Source organism: Sciurus vulgaris (assembly GCF_902686455.1).
Source record: "Sciurus vulgaris genome assembly, chromosome: 8".
NCBI lineage: Eukaryota > Metazoa > Chordata > Mammalia > Rodentia > Sciuridae > Sciurus > Sciurus vulgaris.
This window is the reverse complement of record NC_136468.1, coordinates 110,932,521-110,957,599: the sequence shown is the minus strand read 5'-3', so window position 1 is coordinate 110,957,599 and position 25,079 is coordinate 110,932,521. Positions and strand designations below refer to the sequence as shown.

The 25,079-nt window shown below is 37.2% G+C and overlaps 1 protein-coding gene across 12 annotated transcripts in view; it reads left to right on the top strand.

The window, feature by feature from the left end:
• The window catches only part of COBL (cordon-bleu WH2 repeat protein), a 264,580-nt gene that overhangs the window by 88,670 nt on the left and 150,831 nt on the right, over positions 1-25,079 (top strand). For 5 of the 12 annotated variants that reach the window (XM_079150327.1, XM_079150323.1, XM_079150320.1 and 2 more), the window contains exons 3-7: positions 4,836-5,046; positions 7,427-7,655; positions 10,243-10,287; positions 14,309-14,406; positions 17,371-17,445. In XM_079150327.1, coding sequence (XP_079006453.1) covers positions 4,836-5,046; positions 7,427-7,655; positions 10,243-10,287; positions 14,309-14,406; positions 17,371-17,445 — 658 coding nt within the window. The remainder of the gene's footprint in view (positions 1-4,835; positions 5,047-7,426; positions 7,656-10,242; positions 10,288-14,308; positions 14,407-17,370; positions 17,446-25,079) is intronic. The other 7 variants (XM_079150317.1, XM_079150325.1, XM_079150318.1 and 4 more) reach the window with 3 other exon arrangements.

Here is a 25,079-nt window from a genome sequence, read left to right as displayed (position 1 = left end):
GGATTGAATCAGTAATGGCTCTGTGTTCTTCAAGTACTTACTACCATGTGTGATAGCATATGTCTGGTTTTGCATCATGTTCTAATAGTGTGTTTGGGATTTTTGCTTTTGTTTGCCACCCCTCAAAAGTAATAGTAAATTTAAGTGAGAGGTTGTTGATAAACTTCATCTACCCTTAACTATTGAAAATGTAAGTAACTACTGCAGTTTTCCCGGTCGGGAGCATTTGCCTTTCCAATAAGGAGTACTCCTAAGGAGAAGTGCATACTTCCTCAGGTACATGGAAGGATGGAGGACAGTGTTGCTGTGGAGTGTAGATGAGTGAATCCTATCCTAGCGTTCCATGTGACACACAGAAGGTAGCAATTTGAACACCCAATTATTTATTCAGACCTAACTAATGTACTACTCTGCTAGCACATTAAATTGCAAGTATTGGCTTCTGCAAAGGCAAGATGGGTGTATTCTTTGTAGTGGAGTAAATCCATGGAGCCCTGTGGTAATTGCCATTCGCAGCAAACTGTCTAATTAGATGTTTCAAATGTGCTGCCAATTATTGGACTAAAAGGTTAGAAGGAAACATTAGTAGTGTTTGTGTATTTTTTTTTTTTTTTTCTTGACAATTTATGTGTTTACTTGGTGCAGATAAACTCTGGGTGGGGATAACAGAGACAAAACCAGAATCACATCCATGGACAAGAGTATAAATCAAATCCCAGCGCCCCCACCCCCACCCTGTATAGAAACCCCAGGATGACAGTCTGCATCACTTAGACTAAAGGAAAGTGTGAGGGCACTGTGCAGCCCTGGACCTGTCAGGTAGCAATGAATGAGAGTCCATATGATGATGGTGTTTTAGCACTTTTAAGGAGTCTATTTTCCATGCCAAGGTTTTTCAGTGGAATAGCATATCTTTGAGTGCATGGTGATGTGTCTCCCTGGTTTGTTTCATTAAGCTCCTTGTTGAAATAAAGAAGAGTTTTAACCAGGAGCTGAAAGAATCAGAGTTTACTGCAGGTATTAGACTGCATATCCACCTATGGTACATGTGAGGGTTTGCACTGCCCCAGTCCCCCCAAATGCCCCATCAGTCATAGGGCACTGGCTTCATGGGGATTCCTGGGTCTCACTGGTTGGCAGACACTATCAATCAGTCACTTCCTGGATAACAGATGAGGTAAATATTGTTATGTAGATGACTTTGAAATATTGCTTTGGATCATTAAGAACTTTATCGGTAGTCTTATAGCAATTGGATGAGAAATACAATACTTTGGGCTTTTGTTGTTGTTGTTATGTTTATTTGTTTGGGCATTGAGTTTACCATCTGGTATCAGGCCCCACAGGGCTTGGATGCCCAGGGTCAGGGAGGAATGAATGAAGGACAAGGGTAAGTATGTATGACTTTGTTTTATTTGAGTTCAAAAACCAGGTTTTATTTATTTTAAAGCTTTCCAAATGGCTTTGTAACACACTGTACCCAATAGGTTATCTGTAATATTTATTGATTTAAACTTGTACTTTCATGCCATTTGCCTACACTTTTTTTTAACCAAAAATTAAGTATCCATTGTATGAAGTGTCTTTTGGGAAGAGTGACTTCCTTTTTCTTTCTTGGTTAAGTTTTTCAATTTCATTGGGTTAAAATTGACAAATATAAACTGTATGTTAAAGTATAAAACATGATGTTGATATACATGTATATTTGTGAAATGATCACCATAAAGTAGTTAATATATTCTTCACCTCATGTACTTACATTTGTGTGTGTGTGTGTGTGTGTGTGTGTATGTGTGTGTGCACACACATGGTAAGAACAATGAAGTTCTCAAACATACAACACAGTTCCATTAACTACAGTCACCAGGCTGTGCAATAGGTCTCCAGATCTTACTCCTACTGTAGGAGCTTTGTGCTTTTGACGGGTGTCTCCTCACTTCCTCCTCCCCCAGCCCTTGGTAACCATTCTTCTAATCTCTGCTTCTATGGGTTCAACTTTTTTAGCTTCCACATGTAAGTAAGACATTCAGTATTTTTTTCTGTGTTTGGCTTATTTCACTTGGCATATGTCTTTCAGGCTCATCCATGTTTTCTTATAGGCAGGATTTTTTGAATCTTTTAAAGCTGAATAATACTCCACTCCATGATGACTGTACAAGTTTACATTCCCACTACCAGTGTATAAGAGTTCCTTCTTTTCCACAACTTAATCAACATGATAACCCTTCAATCACATATGATACTGTGGTAGAGTTGTACTTTTCTGATAGTAATGTCGAACATGTATTTACATGCCCATTAGTCATATGTATGACTTGTACTGAGAAATGTTTATTCAGGTTCTTTGCCCTTCTTTTAGTTGGGTTATTTGCTATTGAGTTTCTTGAGTTTCTTGTCTATTTTGGATATTCACACCACATTAATATATGGTTGGAAAAGATTTTCTCCCATTCTGTAGTTTTCCCTTTCACTCTGTTGTTGATTCCATTTGCTGCACAGAAGCTTTTAATTTGCCTGTGTTAGCTTTGGTTGGCTGTGTCGTATCCAAAAAGATCACTCCCCAGACCAACATTACCAAGTGTTCTTCTATGTTTTCTTTTTGTAGTTTTATGGATTTAGGTCTTGGTTGAAATCTTTAATCGTTTTGAGTTATTTTTGTGTGTGGTGTGACATAAGTGTCCAATTTCATTTTTCCACGTGAGGACATAGTTTTCCCAACACCATTTATTGAAGAGATTGTCACTCTTTGTATGCTTGTCAAAGGTCACCTAACGTAAGTACGTGGATTTATTTCTGGGCCATATTTTGTTCCATTGGTCTATATGTCTGATTTTTATGCAAGTACCTTACTTGCAAACTGAATTACTGCTTTGTAAGATATTTTAAAATCAGCATATGTGAGTCCTTCAGCTTTGTTTTCTCAAGATTACTTTGTTTAAGGTATTTTGTTGTTCCACATGAATTTAAAGATATTTTTTCTATTTCTGTTCAGAATACCATTGGGGTTTTGATAGGGATTGCATTGATTCTGCAGATTTCTTTGTGTAGTGTGGACACTAACAGTTTTAGTTCTTCCAATCCATGAAAACAGAATATCTTTCCATTTATCTGTGCCTCCTTTGAATTTCTTTCATTCAATAATTCATTGTACAAATCTGTCAAATGTTTGGTTATATTTATTCCTGACTATTTTATTATTTTTGCTGCTATTGTAAATGGGATTGCTTTCTTATTTTCCTTTTTGGATAGCTTATTGTTAGTGTACAGAAATGCCATTTTTTTTTTTTTTTTTAGTTTTATCTGGGTGTAGTGGTGCATGCTTGGAATCCCAGCAAGGCAGAAGGATTACAAGTTGGAGGCCAGCCTCAGAAACCTAGTGAGACTCTGTCTCAAAACAAACAAACAAACAAGATGCTGGGGATGTGGTTTAGTGGTAGAATGCCTCTGGGTTCAATCCCTGGTACCCCTGCACCCCCCTCCCCCTGGCACACACAAATAGCCACTGATTTGTTATGTGATATTTGTATCAAGCAACTTTCCTGGAATAGTTTATTAGTTTTAACAGTGTTTTGTTGTTATTGACTCTTCGGGGCTTTCTACATGTATGAACACATCATCTACAAATAGAAAATTTTACTTCTTTCCTTCTGATTTGAATGAGTTCTTACTTGTCTTTCTTTTGTGGTGCCTGTGGCTAGGACTTCCAGTAATATGTTGAACAGAAGTGATAAGGGGGCATCCTTACCTTATATGTATCTTAGTGGAAAAGCTTTCATTTTTCTTCTTTGAATGTGATATTAGCTATGGGCTTTTCACACAAAGTTTTGATTGTGTTGAAGTTAGTTCCTTCTGTACCTATTTTGTTGAGAGTTTTAAAACCACAAATGGATGTTGAATTTTGTCAGATGTTTTCTTCTGTATCAAGATGATTATGCCTTTTTTTAAGGCTTGTTCCGTTAATGTGATATATCACATTGATTGATTGGCATAAGTTGAACCATCCCTGCATCCTTGGGATAGATCTCACTTGGACATGGTATGTAATCTTTTTAATGTGGTGTTGAATTTTGTTTGTTAGTATTTTATTGAGGATTTTGCATCCATGTTCCTTTTGGAATTTTTTTTTTTTTTTTTTTTGTCTCTGTTATTAAGGTGAGCTGGCCACATAAAATGAGTTTGAAAATATTTTTTCTTCAATTTTTGAAAGAGTTTAAGAAGCGTTATTATTATTTGAATATTTGGGAGAATCTTCTGCTGAATCCATTTAATTTAGGACTTTTCTTTTTGGCAAGGTTTGGTTACTAATTCAATTTCTTTGTTATTTGTTCATGATTTCAAATTCTTGATTTAGTTTTAGTAGGTTGCACATGTCTAGGAGTTCAGCATTTTTTCTAGTTCTGCAGTTCATTAGTGTATTATTATTCATAAACTTTTCCAACTTAAAGTCTAGTTTTTAATGATACATTATACTTACAAATCACTGATTTAGTGTCTTGTACCCATAAGTAGTATGATTTGTGTTATTGGACTTTAGATGATTCAATTCAACATACTTATGGGTTTAATTTAACTAGAAATACAACTATTTTTCTCAGCTATTACGATTTTGATCAGCTATTATGATCCTGTTCTTTCAGTAATGTTGTTCATTAGCATTGAGAATGGTAACATGTTGCTATACAATCTTGCATAAGAAATTAATGAGCCTGTGTTGTCTTTATAAGCACATCTAATTTCCTCATTCACCTACTTGTTCTTTGTTTTGCCCTTACTCAGCTAGGCAGAGGGAGAGTGCAGACATTCCTAATAATCATGATTTGTTTTCCCTTTTTCAGCCATGCAATGATGGACCTGTTGGTTGAGCTTTGCCTTCAGAATCACCTGAATCCTTCCCACCATGCCCTTGAGATCTGGTCTTCAGAAACCCAACAGCCTTTGAGTTTTAAGCCAAATACTTTGGTTGGAACCTTGAATGTGCACACTGTGTTTCTGAAAGAAAAAGTTTCTGAAGAGAAGGTTAAGCCTGGCCCACCTAAGGTGCCTGAGGTCAGTAGGTGCCTACTTATGATGAGAGGATGTACAAGGACATATGCTTGTGTGTGAGTGTGCGGGAGATGCTGAGGAGGGCCTGCCTTGCTCTTCTAAGTACCACATGCAGACAGCTGTGGTTGAGGTTTCTGCTGCCATCCCAGGCAAAGAGGCACCAAATACACTGGGTTTATTATAGGATACAAAAATCCCAGAATTTAGTAATGTTCATTGTTGTAAAACTTCTCCTACATGTATTATATGTAGAAAAGAAATTAATATAGAGCATAGCTATACATTACAACTATCTCTGAAGCTGGAAATGGCCCCAAATTCTGCAGTGCCCAATGTAATAGCCACTGGGCACATGTACATTTTGAGCATTTGCAATATGGTTAGTGTGATTGAGAAACTGTTTTTTAATGTTATTGCATTTTAATTAATCATCTGTTGGCTATTAGTTGGACTGTGCATTTCTGGAATTCTTCCATCTCTAGGAAGTAGTTTGGATCTGTAAAAGATGTGCCATCTCAGCAGGTCATGGCAGCCCACACTTGTGATTACAGTGACTTGGAAGGCTGAGGTAGGAGGATCATAAGTTTGAGACCGGCCTCCTCAACTTGCAAGATGCCATTTCAAAAAAAGTAGGGTGGGGCTTGGGATGAAGCTCAATGGTACAGTGCCACTGGTTTTAATTACTCATATGGAAAGAAAGAAAGAAAAAAGACATTACCACCTCTTAGGGGTGAGGGGAGGAAGACTTTTTGAAAAAATTGTCAGAAATATTTACTCATTGCATTTGGAGAATATCTTATATACATAGCTTTATATAGGCTTTTGATTGTTGATGAAAATTAATTCCAATTTCTTATTGTATTTTCTAACAAGGCTTTGAGATGAATCTTTCAGCTCTAGTTAAAAAGTATTGCTAATTAATTCTTTCAGATTCTTGACAGACTTGAATTTTCTTGCTTTTAAAATTTGTCCAACAGTTTGTCTCCTGTGAATTTCTAGATTTCAGTGATTAATGAATCCTGATAGTTAAAAGGAGAATAGGAGAAAGGAGAAGGGGAGGACAGAAGATAGTAATGGGTATTGAAATAGAGAAATCTATGTTTTATGCACATATGAATGTCAAAATAAATCTCACTATTATGTATAGCTATAATATACTACAAGATAAATAAAAATGAATTCTAATTTTTGTCATTCTATTTTATGTCCAAAGGAACTTTTCCTTTATTAAAATAAAGATAAATGTTCATCCCAAAAGAATCTTCTTTATACCCTGTGGCTTCCCTTGATTTCTTGGTTTCTAGGGACAGTTAGGCCCAGGGTGTGAGCATGAGTCTTCTTGGAGAAACCTGATGAGGATTTCATCTTTCCTCCTTTTCTTCTTTCATCCTACATTGTGTCATTATCATGGCCACCAAACCCTGCCACTCAGAGCAGAAAGGAGCCTGAAGCTGTTCTTAGTAACTCTGTGCAACTCATGTTTACTCTGTTCACCTTCTTAGTGAGCTTGCACTGTGCCGTTATCAGGAAGGCTGAATTAAAGTAAACTGGTAAACTGAGTGAAACTTTGAATACTACAGTGTTTTTGGTAGGTGACTTTAAATGTAGTCATTTAAAGTCAGCCTTGATCAAATTTAGTTTTCTTCTTGATTTTATATCTGATATTTGAAAGAGTTAAATTATATTTCAGGCTTAAAATATGTGTGTACTTGTGTGTGTGTGTGTGTGTGTGTGTGTTTACACACACACACATATATATATATACATACACATTATATAAATGCACATATCTATTTACATACTCTGTGCCTATTATATATGTATACATATACTGCCTTATTACTTATATAAATACATATGTACATAAATATTCATATATTTATGTGAATACTTTGTCTTCTTAAAAATTTTGTTTTTTTAGTGAGAGTTTTCCTTTAAATGAAATTATTCATTCTACTTCCAAACTATTTTCCTTTAGAATGATTCATATGTATGTGTATATATATATATATATATATATATATATATATAATATGTATGTATGTAAATATATATAAATGTTTTGTGTTCAAATATGGTCAGAATTTTTGAAAGTCAGTATATTATATTTCAAATTTAGAGGTCTCACTGATGTCCATTTCCCTATATTGTCTAGAAGCTTGTTAATTAGTACGAGAAACTCTATAAGATAAATCCACTATTCTGGACATTTATTTTTCACCGTTCATTTTTCCATTTCCCTTGTGACTCACTGAATTTGTGGAAAAAGGATTAGAGCTGCACAAAATCCTGCCACACTTAATTCTAAATTTAAAACAGAAGTTGGAGCTATTGTGGGAAGATGTTGCTCACAGAATTCTTTGTCTCTGGTTTATTCTTCCAGAAATCTGTGCGTTTGGTAGTGAATTACCTTCGGACACAAAAAGCTGTTGTGCGGGTGAGCCCTGATGTGCCACTCCAGAATATTCTGCCAGTCATTTGTGCAAAGTGTGAGGTCAGCCCAGATCACGTGATTCTGCTCAGGGACAATGTTGCCGGAGAGGAACTGGAGCTGTCCAAGTCCCTGAATGAGTTGGGGATAAAGGAACTCTACGCATGGGACAACAGGAGAGGTGAGGTCCTGCTGCGCTGTTTACACCCTGCCTGGTAATGACAGTGTGATGCATACCAATGTAGCCTGCTCCCTCTCCTTGGCACTCTCTATAGCACCAGATGGAGATGGGTATGTGAACTGACAGGCAACTCAAATTTTGTGCAGAGTTGATGTGGGCAAAAAAGAAATTTGGCCTGCAAAAGAAATTGGGCTGTTTTCATTTCCCTCCATTATGATTATGCCTCTTTCCTCCTGTTATGACTTTCACCTCTGTCTCTTTGTGAACTTTAATGTCAGTAAAAGCATAAATAGGTGAGGAGAGATTAGGCCCTCTGCTCTAACCATACAAAAACCACATAAAAATAATCTTGATTTTTACTTTCAGTTTTCATTGCTGCTCCCATGTTTCAAAGACTGCTTATATCCAAGATCAGTGTACAAATGCATTTAGCTATCCTTTAAAACTGACCAAATTACAGTTCATGGGATCCATCTGTGAAGATAGCTTTAGTACCCTCTTATATTCCTTACCATCATTGTCAGATATCTTAACTGTGATATCATTTTGGTACCTTAGCATGAGGTTACAATTAGAACCATTGGTCAGTGGCAGCCCCGAGGTTGCTGTGGGTACTGACTGACATCAATATATTATGTAAGCAGATTTTTCTGATTGATAGGAAGGGCTGACTACATAAAAAACTGTCAGACAAAAAGATAACTTACATTTCTGACCTTACAATTTTTAAAATGAACTTCATTAAAGTTTCTGTTTTAAGAAACCTCATTTGCTAACTGATGACCATTTTATTTATTCAAAAAATATTAAATAGGGTGGACTTTTAAAATAGATGTATAGTAAAGGTTTTCATGTTTTTTTCCTATAGTTTTTTTTTTTTTCTTGTTTCAGTAAAAATGTGTTTTCAGCTGGATACTGTGGTTCATGCCGGTAATTCCAGTGATTTGGGAAGCTGAGGCAAGAGGACCCTAAGTTTATGACCAGCCTTAGCAACTTAGTGAGACCCTTAGCGACTCAGTGGGACCTTGTCTCAAAAAATAAAACAAAAAGGGTTAGAGATGTAGCTCAGTGGTAAAGCAACCCTAGGTTCAATCCCTAGTATCTCTACCCCACAAAAAAAGCAAAATCAAGCACAAAACCCCCCTGTACTTCTTTTGTATTATCAAATTTATTGTGAAATCAATGGTCATAGTGGGCTCCCTGTCCAGTCTGTACCTCCTCTCGAATCAGCTTGCCTCTTCCTGGAGAGTCTGAGTCCTTGGTCTTATTTGACATTTAAGAGAAGGTTTTGGTCACATGGAGTATAAGATACATGGACTATTTATTTCCTCAAAAAAAATGCTGTGACATTTGAGAATAATGCTCTTGTGTTTTGTCCAGCTTTTTTTTTTTTTTTTTTGGTGTTATTGGGATTGAAACCAGAGCCTTGCTCATGCTAGACTGTCCAGTATCTTTTTAAAACAGACAGTAATACTTTCGGCATCAGCCACACAGAACTGGGTTACTGTGTGTATATCTGTCTGGATATATCAGCCTTTTGAAATTTTGTTTATGTGACTCTTTGAAAACAGAGCTTTCATTTGGTAAGACAAGCGAGGGAAAAAAAAATAAAGAAAAAATAAATGGAAAAAGCTACATTTAGGAAGCTAAAAGCAAAAGGGGTTCTCAAATGAGTGTTTTCATTATATTCCCACACTTGGATATATCTTGAAAGTGGTGAAGTCATACAAAACCTGCCTTTCTGTTAAGCAGAGGACCCTGCAGGCCCATGAATGTCTGCACATGAGAAGAAAGGCCTTCAGAGGTGTCAGCAGGCTGAGCACAGCTCTTTTGATTCACAAGCAGGGCCAGGCATCAGGACACATGGTGCAGCCAACTTGGATTTTGAAGCACTTATGTCCTTTGTGGGAACTAGCTGCTCTCAAGCCCCCAAATCCTCATCGCTACTTATTTGAACATTCCCCCCACCCATGGGAAAGACCTACTTCAACTCCATGGCCAGGAGCATCCCTTTAACCTGAACTATGCTGGTTGTGTGCTTGATTACCTTCCTTGCCACACGCCTTCACATCTTCCTATTAACCATCTGCTATCTGAAAAGAAAAGAGAGTCCTCCAGAGGGTGTCCCTGAGGATCCCTTTCTATTTTGTAGCTGAACTGGCAAGACTGCCAGGGTGCTGGTGGAGCAGCCTCTCCTTTGTCCCTCTTAGTTTACACTCAGGAGTACATTCAGGCGGCCACCTGCTCCTCCCCATCCCTGCTGATGCTGGAGATCCTGGAGGGCAGCTGGCAGGAAGAGAGGCTCTGCTGGCAAAAGCCTGCCCTCCTCCGGAATCCCAGGCAATGGTAGCTTGAAAAAGTCTGAGGCTCTGCTGCCACCTATGTTCACAAGCAGGACAAGCAGCCGGCACAGCTGCAGGCCATGGGAATACAGACCTGGTGAAACAGGCACCAGCCGCGCACTAGGCCCTCTCACTGCTGCAGACACATATAAGTCCATCCCAGGCTTTAGGAGAGGCCAGGACTTGGCTGGGGGTGGCTCAGGTCTACACAGTCTATCTTACTTTCTCTTGCCTGCCTTTTCTAGTTCTTCTGACCAAAACTCAGTCTGAACCTTCCCTGAGTTTCAGAGGTACAGTGAGCCTGCAAGGCTGCACTTTGCATGGCTCTGGGCTAGGAGGATGCATGGAGGTAATGTTTTTGTGTGAGGCCTGAAGGAAATGATGTGGCTTGTGACACCTCTGGGGCTGGGGGTCTTGCCTGACTGACACAAGGTTATGGTTTGATTTCTTTGTTCCCTGGTTGGTTCAGAGAAGAATGTCCTGTGTGTGAGAAGTTTGCTGTGAAGCTCTTGTAAGCAATGAGGGAAGATGTTGTAGCAGTTTCTATTGCCCACAATTTCAGGGTAAAGCAGAAATACTAGGTGCTAAAAGATCACTGGTTCCTTTTTACTTCTGCTTGCCTGTATTATCTATGTGCTTACCTGTGCTCCAGAACCATCCTGCATGTAGCAGAATTTGCAGTATTGACTTAACTTTTGCTATTATAGACAAATATGTGACTGATTAGTCCAGATTTAGCATTTATTCTGACACCTATTTCTTAGAAATCTTTTTTTTCTTTATCTCCCTTTCTGCACACACACACATACATATAATATATACACACACATATGTATACTTATACATATACACATAAACATAAGTATATACATATATAGGTATTTTCTTGAACAAATATATATATACATACATATATATATAGATGTATAGATAGTTAGATATAGATATACCAAAAGGTTTGTTAGAATCTCAATCTCTGCATTCTACAGAATTTTTTTTTTTTCATGTTTGTTAGCATACTTAACAGTAGATTTTATTTTCAGGAAAAAAAAAAAACTTAGTGAAAGAAAAACTCAGCATTGGTTTGGAGAAACCATATGTAGATGAAGCATTGGCTAGGGTGACTCTTGAAATTCCGATCTGTAATTGATGTACTCCATCAATTATACAGAAGGAGGTTAAAAAGATAAGCGTTCTTTGTTAAGAAACACCATGAAAAAGCAGTTTTTGTGAGCAGGACACTCACATATATGAAGGCTTGAGTAGTTCTGAATGATTTTACTTGGGAGTTTTGAAGATTAAGGATCAGAACAAGGTGAACTGAAGGACTTTTCCTTTATTATCCTGTGTCCAGGTAGCCTAGTGATATGGCTGAAAATTACAGTGCCCATGGTGTATTTGGAAATGCTGACTGGGTCTTTCTTTTCCATGCACTTACTCAGTGGCCTTGTTTTCTGGCCACTGAACTACCCTGATTTTGTTTTCTCTTCTTGACAAATGAATGATTTGGACTAGTTGGTCTTTCAGGGTTCCTTCAGCTTTCTGTACTCCTGTTACCCTTAATTCATCTTTACCATTTTCTAAATCATTTAATGTTTCCAAACAGGAAGTACTTTCTTATAGATCAAATGTGACCCCTGAAAAAATATTTTTATCAATATTTAATTTCTTATAAATTAGAATAAATTCAAAGAAAGTAAATTTCATGCTCAAATGATCACCCTTGGAAACCATGGATTCTGGATCTTAAATGTGTATGTTCTCCAGGCTAGACTGTTATTTGTGCTGTTCTGACAGCACAGCTTCCTGTGGGAATTCTGCCTTATGTAAATCTTGAGTTCTCTTGCTTTGCCTTAAAACTGACCCTTCCTCTGTGTCTCTTAAATCTCAGGGGCCTCTTTGGAGCCTGGGCTCTAAAAATAGACTATGTGCTCTAGACCCCAGCTCAGTACCATGAGTTTTGAGCCCCTGCCACATCCAGGTACCCACAGGCTCTAACGGCTTGATGTGTGCCTCCCAGTCTCAATTCTGCTGCCAGGGCCATACCTAAGCTTTCCTCACTCAAGCTACCAACAGTCCTGTGACCAACCACTGTTCCCTGTTCAGGCATAGAAACAAGAAGTTCAACTTCATTGCAGTTTTCTGGTCTAGTCTATTTTTTTGGTAGGTATAATATGGCCTGTGTTTCAATAACACGTTCTCATTTAATTTGGGGGTACTACATTATCATCCATTTTAATATATCCATGTCACATACCATTCAATTGTAGAAACCATATAGGCTAGAAATAATCATATTAATTCATGCTGTAGTTTGGATATGATATTACTCTATGGTATACTTTATTCTTAATAGCTACTTTATCTGCTACGATAGCCTTAGTAAAGGTTTTTTTGTGTGACCTTTAAGTGTGTGTGTGCACATGCATCTGTGTGGTCACATCTTGTGATGTGGGTCCTTTGGTTTGAATGTTGCATGATGTGGTGCCCACTAATCTCCTTGGTTGGAGCCTTGCATGTAATCAAGACCTTGGTGGACTAAACAGGAGCCTTTGTTCTCTACAGATTGGTTTAAGGAACATGTATGCTTGGTTTCTGCTTTGCTAGGTAGATAGCCTGAATGGTCATGCATATTTTATTAATGCACCTACTTTTATGTCTCTTCTCTAATTCAAATATGAAATTATACATTAGCAGATGAAGAAGTTAATGAATATTTACCATGTTTGGGTTGATATACTGATGGTAGAGTACGTAATATCTCAGTCCATGATTTTTCCACCAGTGGATTAGAGGTCTGGCTGTCTAGCAGTTGGCAATGAGTGGGAAAATTCATTTTTCTATCCTTCAGGAGCACCTCAGTTTTCCCTCATTTTGTTAGGTCTGTATGCCTTGGAAGAGAAGAATGAATGAATAAATGGCAAAGCCCTAGGATGGGCTTTGTGAGTAAATAATTGAGTGATAATAATCAGTAGTCAAGCAGAGCTGTGAGTGACCAGCATGGTCTCTCACAATGAGCACAGTCATCCCCAGCCCCCCAACAACCTGTAAATGAATAAACTGAGGCTTGGAGAGACTGAGCAGTTTGCCCAAGTGTGCTTCACATGTATGTCTCTGTACCTGTACACCTGCTTTTCAGGTGTCCCTAGACCTCACTTTGGTGTTTAACAGTGTTGGAAACTCTCCCAGGGTTTCTGTCTGGAGGTCTGGAATGGGCCTGAGGATTTTATCTCTCCACAGGTTTCCAGCAATGCTGATGCCTTTTGTCCTGCTTCATGGGAACCACCGTTGATTGCTGGTCAGCTGCCTGCAAAGTCTAGGCTTTATTGTCCTCTTCTGTAACAAAAGAGATCCCATTCCAGCTCTAAAATCCTGAAACACCATGAAATTAAGGGCTTAGAGCTTAATCAATCAATAAATAAATAAAATAAGTAAAAGAAGATGAAAACAAGTGGTACACTTGAGAATGTAGTATAAAAGGAAAATGTTTTGTGACTACAGTAGAGGAAAGAAAATCTGGAAATGAGGGTCCAGGAGATCTGCTGTGATTGTTTTAAACACTACCTGGGTAAACTATCACTGTTATTCCGTGTTCTAGAAATGAACAGGAAAACTCTGGATTTGTTTTTGGTTAGCATTTTGACCTCACTCATGGTTCTGAAAGCAGATATTTTACACTAAAGTCACAGTCTTGGAGCTGTGCTGTCTGGGCATCCATGGGCCACATGTGGCTCTTGGACACTTTAAGGTGGTCAGTTCAAGCAGAGGCTCTTGGACACTTTAAGGTGGTCAGTTCAAGCAGAGATGTACTATCAGTCTGAGGCAAACACTGGATTTTGAAGACTAAGCATCAAAACAAATGTAAAATATCAATAGCTCTGATATTGATTATGTGATAAAATAATATTTTAGGTATATTGAATCAAATGAAAGTATAATTTAAAAAATTTCATATTTTTTTAATGTAGTTACTAGCAAACATAAAATTATACTTATAGTTCATATTAACTTTCTATTGATAGCATTGCCCTAGAGCTTTTGTTAATTTATTTGTTTTTTTAGTCTCCAGAAGGGTACAACCACGCAAGAGACAATACCACCACAAAAAGACTATGTAAGAACTTTAAATGATTTCCTAAATTGGTCTTGCAGCTTTGATGTGGCTCCAAGAAATAGTTGTTGATTTGCCCCTCTTAGAAGAACTAACAGTTTAAGAATAAAGATTTGACTTACATTTTTTTAAAGTAAAGTATTTAATCTCTTGTTCCAAATGCTGAAAAATAACTTAGTACTTCCTTTTTTTTTTTCCAGAAACATTTAGAAAATCATCACTTGGCAATGATGAAACAGATAAAGAGAAGAAAAAATTTCTGGGATTTTTCAAAGTTAATAAAAGAAGCAGTAGCAAGGTAATGGATTACATATGTACATGACTTTGCATCATGTAAAACAGTGTCTCAAGATACTTGTGTCACCAAGAGTTCTTTCCAGAGATGGGGACCTCAACTCAGGACAAGTGGGGCCCTCTGGTGTATGTGACAGAAAAGAATTTCTGAACATGCCAGTCTGAGGCACAAATTTACTTAGGAAAGCAGATAAACATTAAAAGGGCAATACGGGCTGTCTTCACAGTAAAAAACAAGGAGTGCATATTCATGGGAGAATGTGGACAATCTCCAGAGTAAGAAGCAGCACACCCTTGTCCTAGGGTGTTAATATTTACAGAGGGACAGTGGCTAGGGGCTGAACTAGAAGTGCAGTCAAGGTGGAGCTACACAATTTTGTGTCATTGTTTCCTGTGTTTGTGTGTTGCCCTCTCAGCATGTTACTTTTTGAACCTGGGACATGGACTAAGGATGTGAGCTGCTTGCTTGTTTTATTTACATTTTGATGGGTTTTCTAAAGGTTCATGGACACTTCTTGAGACTCATTATGCCTTTCTTTTTCTGTATTCCCAAATTTCTGCCTCATTTATACTGAACCTATATTGGAATTTTTAAAACTAATTGAATTTAGGAATATTAATTCCTTCAAAGTAAAAGGAATGCACAGAATGAGTGGCTTGTGCTTCCACACTTGATCCCTAAAGCAGATAGGTATCTAGGAGGAAGGTGTTTCACTCTCCAGTGGAACCAGAAGCCTGTGGGCCTGAGGCCAGGCTATGAGCCCTCCTTCTGCCAGGTACCTATGCTCAATACATACCCTTAGGATGGGAGAATGAGTGAATTCACATTTCAGGTCAACTGAAACTCAGTGATAAATATCCCTACAAATAAACTACAGCATTTAAACTTCGCACATGAAGCCTCTCGGAGCTAGAGTTAAGGCCACTTTGAAACACGAATATTGATCCCTTACCAGATGAGACTGTTTGCTTTTGATGTGATTTTTTTAGGTTATATTTGGTCTTTGTTATATAATTTTGGGAATATACCACATGAGAAGTTAATTTTGTGGATCTTGTTATTCTTTATCAAATAAGACTGTAAAGTCACATTTCAGATAAAATATCATAGCATCAAATCACAGTTCAAAGAGTAAAATTGAAGATTTTTTTCTAATCAGTTATAACAGCCTCAAAACCACCTAACTTACTATTCAGAAAAGAACATACTTATTATCCCTATTATATTCATTTCAGGCATATTTTAGTAATATCTAATATATTTTCTCATAATAAATGAGATTAAAAAAAATTAAAAAGACAAAGCCATTGCAATGAATGATAGGCCTTGGTACCATCAGCTTAGCTGGGACGTGTCCTCCATCTGTGTACTGGAAAGAGGTAAGGAACAGGACTCACATTTGTTCAGGTGCCTTCTGGCCATTGCAGAGATCTATGCACCTGTGCATCTATGGCTGAGGCTGCACATATCATGACCATCAGGAACCTGCAAGGTTGGCACCATGATTCACCCCAAGCTTGCTGATGAGGATGCTGGAGTTCAGAGAAGTAGTATAGATTTGCTCAGGTTCCCAGAGTTAGGGGCAGGTCTCTCCGACCTTGGAAGCCAGCCAGCCCCTCCCCACTGGTGGTTGTGGTTGGGCAGTGGCAGGGAAGTGAGGGAAGCAGATGAAGGGGAAGGTGTAGTGAAACCAGGCTGAACTGACTGACACCTCCTGCCTTTAGAGTTTCTCACAAATCTCAGTTTATTTGTTCTTCACCTCTCCTGATGTTTTGAGAGTAGTTTTATTATTCTCTTATGTTTACCATCCATAATATGTGCTTCATCCTCTTTTTCTGTGTCCTTTGTAAATTTGTATTCATGTGTATCTTTCTACGTAAGATCTCTGAGCCTTGAGCATTTCTCTCCCTTCCCTCTCTTTTTCCCTCCCTGCTCCTCTCCTCTCCCTCCCTCCTCCTCTCTTTCTTCTGCTCCCTTCTGTTCTCTCTCCCCTCCTGACCTCTTTTCCTTTTCTGCAGAATTACTTGAAATTACAGAATCAGAATTTTGTGTTTACATTTTCCATCACTCCATGAATTTTGTTGGTATTCCTAAAATTGTTGAGATGTTTTGCCCTGTTCTGTGTTCAGTGTTCTCTTTGGCCTTCACAATCCACTTCACAGTAAATCCCTCCCCATCATTCCTCACACTCAGCTCTCAAGTACTTACTCTGCATTTTGTTCTGAGAGATGAACTAGGAGCAAAGCAAGTCAAAGATGTAAGAATACTTCGTTTTAGCAAAATAAGAGTTCAAAGAGCTGGGGTATATATATATATCCCAGACAATTATATGGCCAGTGGTGGATTATCATCTTCCTTTTGTAGATAACATGATATATTTCATGAATTATTTGTGTCTTCCCTGTTAGCTATGCAGACACTAAAACTTTGAAATCCTGGGCTGGGGTCGTGGCTCAGTGGTAGTGTGTCTGCCTGGCACATAAAAGGCACTGGGTTTGATCATCGACACCACATAAAAATAAATAAATAAAATAAAGGTATTGTGTCTGTCTACAACTAAAAAAAAAAAAAAAAAAAGCTTTGGAATTCTCAAAATGTAGTTAATTAATTGCTTTGGTCAGATAATTCCATCAGTTTAAACCCACTACTGTTGGAAAATTGCATATTTTCAAAGCTAGAGATGCTCTGGGAAAAAAGAAAGAAAACACGTTTTGATGAGTTTGGCTTTAAAAATTGAGATTTTTTTTCAGATCAGGGAGCCCTTTGGTTAGGAGTTGTTTTAAAACAGATTTCAAGTTTATAAGCTGAAGGAAGGGACATGGATTACAACCACACATGCAGACTCTGCAGCCTGGAATTGGGGCCTCCCTGGCCTTTTGGACCTCAGTGATTGCTATGGAGGACTTTGTTTTTTGTTGAATTTACTTCCACCTGGAGTTGATGATAGGATGCTTATCTGTGTTCCAGGCTGAGCAGCTTGGGCAGTTGGGCCCTGACAGCGATGAGGACACCTCAAAGTTGGCTTCGGGAAGGGGCATGAACGTGAGTACTAACAGCCCGCAGGTGCCTCTGCTAACCCAGTGGGACTTCTTTCTCCTTGCTTTGCGCTGCCTTCCAGACAATGCAGTTTACAGACTAGTTTCATTTGTCTGACATTTGTGGTCTGATAGATTAGCAAAGCAAAACATGGCTTCTTTCTTAGTTGCCCATGCTATTTTTGGAAAATGGTGGAGTATTTTAGTTTCTCTTCTCTTTTCCTTATCAGCATGATCAAGAGAATCCTTCATTAGTTTAATTGCATTTGTACTTTGTGAATTATTCTCATGCATTGTCAGAAGTAGCCTGATGGTGTAGAAAACCACACAGTCCTGTTTTCTTCAAAGAATATTTTGAAAGTGGCTATGCCCTTATATTTCAAATGTGGCATGTAAAAAACTTCCTCATAATTTTAAATACTTGAAAGACTGTTATTCATGGTATTTTATATATATTCGGCATTTTAAACATATCTAATAAAAGTCAGATATTTACCCATTAAAATCATTAAAATCCTTCCATATCAGAAGGAAATTTTGCATTATCTTTTTTGTTCACATTTCCACACCAGCCACCATGGCAAATTTTATTCCATTCTATATATATTTTATACTCAAAAGTCTTCTATAAGGAATTGAAATAAAACATGATATAAAAAATCTTATCTAAGTGCAGGCCATATAGCCCATATCATAGAGTGCTTGCCTCTCATGCTGGAGGCCTGGGTTCGATTCCCCTGTGCTCTGGGATTGTGGAAATAACAAACAAACAAAAAATCTTATCTAAATTAGATTTTGTCATTCCATGTGATCATAAATCTATAAAATATTTTTCTGGATTGACTTCTTATAACATTTGCAAAGTAAATCAAAACATAAATATGTTATGATTGTTAATATTTAATTGTTAAACATGAAGTGTAGCTTTTTCTTGAAGAGATGTTTCTTAATAAAATGACAATTATTTATTACATTTATTGGCGAACAGGATATCACAATAAAACTGGAAAGGTTCAATATCAATTCTGTTCCTCCTTTCAGTTTTATTGGTGTAAGCTCCAGGAAAATTTTATGTAAGTAGTATATAAAGATGGAAAAGTTTTGCTATAGCAGTACATTTCAGTTCTTTGAAGTCTTTCCATGTAACACACCAAAATCACCATGATCTATGATAAAAGTTATTTTTAATGTTCTCGCTATGAAAAGTTGATCTTCAAAATTTGTCAGTAGCCAATATTTGAAATTATTGACTTCTGGGAGGTATACGAAAAAAATTCCATATCAAGACTTATCTGATGATCATTGTACTCACTGTTCTTTTGCTCATAGGTACTCTCTAAGCCCTATATATCATCAGTTAGGTTTCAGGAAATTGTAATTTTTGTTAGCTTTTACTATCTTTCACAAATACAATTGTTTTAAGGATTTTTTTGTTGTTGTTGTTGTTATTTTAAACTGGAAATCAGTTTTTGACAAGAGCTTAGATTTGTATTTGACAACATCTTGGGCTAATCAGATTAAACTCATTCAGTTTATGGAAAATGTCTGTCACATAAACTAATTGGGAAATTAAGCCCATTTTATTGGGCCAAAAAAAAAAAAAAAAGTCAAATTTACTTTAGTTCCCAAAAGTCTAATTATGTTTTTAAATTTAGGTAAATAAAATGTACGTATGATAGTGATCTTACTTTGATCCAAGAGTAACTCTGTTGATATAATTTCCTTGCACATCTCTTTAAAACATGAATTCAATGCTCTGGATTTAATGCCATTTCCTGCCTTTTACTGGCCTCATTTTAGTACCGTGAAGATCAGATCTCACCTTTTATTGCAATCAGAACTTGTTGGTGAATAAGCATGTTTCCAGTCTTAAGAAGGATTTAATGTGTATACTGGAGATGAAGGCCTCTCCAGGACCCAGGCATTGAGCGGTTGCACATAGACATGTTCATGACATAGACATGTTCATGTTCAAGGTCATGTTCATGACCTTTCCCATAGGAACCCAAATCATCCTGAATGAAAGCCTGTAGAGATTGTTAAGCAAAATCTCTTCCTTTCTTTTCTTTCTTTTTTCTCCTCCTCCTCCTCCTTTTTTTTAACCTACTGGGGATTGAACCCAGGGACCTTGACCACTGAGCTACATCCCCAGCCCTTTTTATCTTAAAATTTCAGACAGAGTCTTGAGTAGTTGAGGCTGGTTTCAAACTTTGGATCTTCCTGCCTCAGCTTTCCCACTCACTAGAATTACAGGTGTGTACCACCAAGCCTGGCTTTTTCAGGTGTAATCTTAAGCAATACTTTTCCTGAACTAATCACACCAGCAGTGCTGTTTTCTTTGCTATAAAACAGAATTAAATTATTTAAGGTTGACTTGATATGCTCTTTGACTCATTCATCATCCTCAATTTCATCTACAAACTGTTGGAAAATGTTTTAAATATTTCATATACTCTACAAACTACTTGTGTTTGAGTAGGGAATCTATTTAATTTCATTGAAGGATTTGGCATCCTGTACCTTTTGGGTATTATAATGTAACCAAGTATTGTAACTTTTTCTACAGAAATGAATGTCATAAATTTTATGGTGAGCAGTGCTAATTTGTGTGAGTTTTTGTTTGTTTGTTTTTTGTCACTCAAAACAGAAGAGTACATTCATGACATACATAGATGGATGCATGGATAGAAAGATAGGACCTAAGGAAAAACTTTATAGTAAATATCCAAAACTTGAAGAAAAGTATAAAATTATGCAAATACATAGAATGATAGAACTGCACAAAATGGAAACACATGCTGCAATTTTAGCTAAGATGATTCAACATCATTATATCACGTAGGTTTTGTTTTAGAGCTAAGTAAGTTGATTATAACATTTACTGGAACAATAAACAAGCAGAATTAGCCAGGAAAACTCTGAAAAGCATGAGGAATGGAAAAGCCTTTCTAGCTTTTCAAATAGATTTTAAAGCCTTTCTTAATTAAAGTGGGGAGGATAGTGCAGTAAAACCATAGAATAGGAAAATCGAATGCCAATTTCATACAGAAATAAGGTATACAAAGCAATCAATCTGCATGGAGGGAAATAAACTTATAAATAAACAGAGTTGGGATCAATGAATAGCCATAAAGAAAAAGATAAAACTGTGTGTGTTTTCACAGAATATGCTAAGAAAAAAATCAAATGGATCAGAAATTTAAATGTACAAATTGAAACCATGCATATTACTAAGCGGAAAACTTAATTCATCTCTAAACTGAGAATGGGAAATATTTTCCTAATAGGACCCAAAACCCAGATTAGCAAAAACATTCATAAATTAGACTTCAGGGAAAAGAAGCAAAAAAAATCTTCTTGAATGAGAAAGAGAAAGAAGGAATAGTATACACAAAGTAAAAATTCAAATGCCAAGAGTGAGAGGAGCTTTTAGAAGAGAAGATCATGACAGCCTAACCTAAATAGGTATTAACAGAAGATTCAGAGGAAAAAAAAATAAAATAAATAAGAGTCATATATAAATGGGAAAAAAAGTTTAGATTTATACATAATGAGAAATGTTAATTACCCCTTCAACAAACTTCCATGTATCTCCTATTAGACTGGCAAAGGTTTATCAGTAACCTCTGTTGACTAAGCTATGTAAGCTATCCTTATATATGTTGCTGAGCATAATGTAAAATGCTATAACATTTACTGTGGGGAATTTGGCAATAACTAGCCAAATTATACATGCATTTACTCATTGGCTCAGAAGTTCTACTCTGAGAACTCTCTCAGAAAAACTCACTGTCCAAAATCTAAAATGATTCATGCACAGGTTATTTATTATAGTATTATAACAGCAATATTATAGTATTATAAAGCCCACATGCCCATCAGTAGGGGATTCTGGGTTGAACTATGGTATAGTCACATGGTTGAACTACTGTGACGTATGAAAGGGGAGGCAAGAGATCATTATACACTGATGTGGAGTGTTCTCTGGGATTCTTTTTTTTTTTTTTTTTTTTAACTTAGAAATAGTAAGGCTGACTTACTGTAAATCTAAGTTCATAAATGAAGCCTCAATATGGCAGATTATTCATTGACTTGGACCTAAGCATTTAATGATTTCAAGCCCAGGAAAGTACTGTACATAATAAAATCATGATGGCTGCTCTGACCTTAACTGCCACACCAGTCCTGCCAACATTAGGCATTTGTTATATGATCTCATTTAATCTTCCTTATATAGACACAGAAAAATACCACTTCGAGAGGCTGATGGGTTAATCTAATTCATTGATGTATGTTTACTATGATCTATCAAGCATGTTGGTGATATAACCTTTCTTTCTATTTAAATTTTTCTTTTCTTTTACTCTGTGTGTGTGGTACTGAAAATTGAACCCGAGGGGTATGCCCCCTCCGAGCTACATCCCCAGGCTTTTTTATTTTTAATGTTAAGACAGTCTCACTGCTGAGGCTGGCCTCAAACTTGCCATCTTCCTGCTTCAGCCTCCCAAGTAATGGATTACAGGAGTGTTCCACCAGGCTCAGCTATAACAGTTCTTAAAAGCACTCCACTATTGTTTTTGTAAATTTCCCATTGATTTCTGGTATGCAGGTTTTGATGCTAGTACATCCTTAATGGAATCAGATGATAGGATGGGAAGACATTAGTAGGCATGGTCAACAGGAACCTTTAGTAACTTTCAAAGTCCTCCCTTTTACTGGATTCAGAGGTAGCTCTTCTCCCCACCCCACTGCTCTGTGCACTATGAGACTAATTCCTAGTATGTAGATCCAGTGATAAAAGGTAACCAGTTCCCTCTGCTTATAAATTTCCTCCTCCTGTGGTCCCATGGGACCAAAGGGGTGTGCTTTTTCTTGTAAAAAGTTACAATGAGGAATATTTGCTGCTCTGGGGCTCCCCCTGCTGTTGGGCTCTCTTAGGCAAACATGGTAACTTTGTTTCAGCCCTTAAGTCACTTTAAGGAGCAAAGAGACAGCACCTGGGGGAGGCTGAATGCAGGCAAAAGTAGTTAGGGTGTGAAAACTGAGCTTTGGGAATTCCAGCCCAGCAGGGGAGCCTGTCTATCTTCATTTTCCTCCATCTGCAAAATAGTTTCCACACTGCAGGTTCATTTTGAGGATTAACAATTATATAGCTCAAGTAACATCAATAGGAAACATTCTGAAATGGTGAGTCGAATTAACTGAGTTTATTAAAAGTTTGCTGATATTATTGTTTATTGTTTTTTTTTTCTTGAAAAAGTTTAACCACAGAGTAAATTTGCATTTTAAAAAATGTGCCCCACTGTGGATGGTCAAAGCAATCCAGTTTTCCCTGGAAAAGTTAATTTCCTGGAAAGTGAGGTTTAGTCTGTTCCAAGATAAACCTACATTTTCTTAATCAAAGGATGCTTGTATCACAGTAAATACATCACCTTTCAAATAACTTCAAATCGTTTTCCTGGAATTTTACATTTCCTAGGAAGTTCTCCTTTATATACCCATGAAGGGAAATGTACATCAGCGTATCTGTTATTAATAGACATTGTTGAGCACGTCTTAACTGGCTTTTTTCTAGAATTAACTACTGGAAGTAACTGACCTTTTATGGGCCCATTCTTTAAATGCGATCAATCTAAAATTTGTTAATGTGAGCTGTATCAAATACCATTGCCTTACTTGCTACCATAAATTCATAGTCTTTTGATGAATGATTAAAAAAATTACAAAAAAAAAATTACGGCTTCAATTAAAAATAAAAACACACTGAAGGCGTTTTGTCCCCTGGCCTTTCTCATGCAGTGCTGAAGTAGTAATCTGTTGTCTCAGTGTTTGCTTCCCTGCCATGGAAGGAGGTTCTCCTGTAGTAGTGATTTCCATATTAAAAGCCCTAATAAAGTTTCTGGAGTCCAGGTTGGAGTGTTTCTCCACCCCCCTGAGGAGCCGGGACTCTGAGGGGGGCTCTTGCAGTGTTGGGCAAAAGCATTCAGGAGCCCAGGAATTAACAAGGAAGCCCACTGGTAAAGGGTCAGTTTCATAAAAAGTTATTTAAAAATACATCGTAAATGAAATTCCATCATTTTAACTGCGCCGAGTCCCTTGCATGCTGGACAGCCTCATCTCTTCCGTTAGTCTCTGATCTCCTGCATGTACGGAGCGGGCTCTGCCACAGGGTGTCAGTGTTTCCATAGCATAGCCCGTCTGGAAGCTCCGGGCTGGTGAAGCTGGCATTCACTTCGTGTTTGGAATGTTCACAAATTGAAAACCAGAGGATATGTCCCCAGGGTTGAGCTACATGCTTGTGGGATAGAATTCATTTTTGTTAGAAATGAATTTTGTAGAGTTACTTTAAAACTATAGTTTGTACTTTTAGAAAGTGATTTATATTCAAGATTATTAAATAAATAACATGAAAAGTTTTACGAGTGAAGTGAGGAAATCCTATTGAATGCCTGCTGTTAACACCATTTCTTGTCATTTTCAGCCTTTCTCAATGTGTACATCTGGACTTTCATATCACACTGACTGTGGTGTACATACAGTTGTGCTTTTCTTCATTTAGCATCAGGTCATTTGCAGTCTGCTCCATCTCTTCAATAATTAAGGCTGAATGATCTTCCATAAAAGGGAAGCTGGGGATGTAGCTTAGTGGTAGAGTACTTCTATAGAGACTTTGGGTTTCATGCCCAGCACTACAATCAAACAAACAACACAGCAACACAGGTATAGGAAAGAAAAACGTGGTTTTTTTTTATTGTTTACTTGAATTTGAATTCTGACTTAAGCACTCACACATCTGTGTGATTTCACAGAACTTCATCTTTAGACATTTATACAGTGAGTTCAGAGCCCTCACTGCCATAGCCCTTAGGAGGACTCAGTGATACCAAATGAACATCAAACACCAGTTGGAGCTCATTGTGAGCACTCAGTAAATGTTCTATCTCTATCTGTCACTTGTGACTTCTTAAGTATAAGTAATATAAAGGCCACCTTTGTCCCAAAAATCTTTTTTTTTTTTTTTTTTTTTTTTCAATTTGGGAGGTTCTGTTTATGAAAAAGACTGCGAAGGTGTTAGTGAATCAAATTGTATGACATTTTTATGGCCTTTAACATAATTCATTTGACACGAACTGTGCCATCAGCAATAAATATCAGTACCATAAGATGGTAGCTCAAGTTTCCATATCTAATCCAGGTTGCATATAAAATCCCTACCAAAGAATGAGAAGAAAGTTGACCTCAGTATGCAATGCAGGAAAATTATGCCAAGGTTCTTTGCATACCTGTTTGACCATTGAAAATAGCATGCCTAAAATATTTATATCATATGGTCTCTTAGGCAAATCTGGAAACCATCAGAGAAGGATTTTGAGTTTAAGGCTTCAGTAACTTTTTTCCAAAGCACTCAGATTTTACAGTGGTTAATGTCCCTTATTCAAGATGCTTAGGGCTAGAAGCATTTTAGAATTTGGAGTTTTTCAGACTACGGACTATTTTCATAGACTTTACATGTTGAAAATCCCTAGTCCAAAAATCCAGCATCTGAAATGTTCCAAAATTTGAAACATTTTGAACATCATGTCAGAGTCCAAAGAAGTTGTGGATTTTAGATTTCATATTTTCTGATCAGAGATGCTGTGT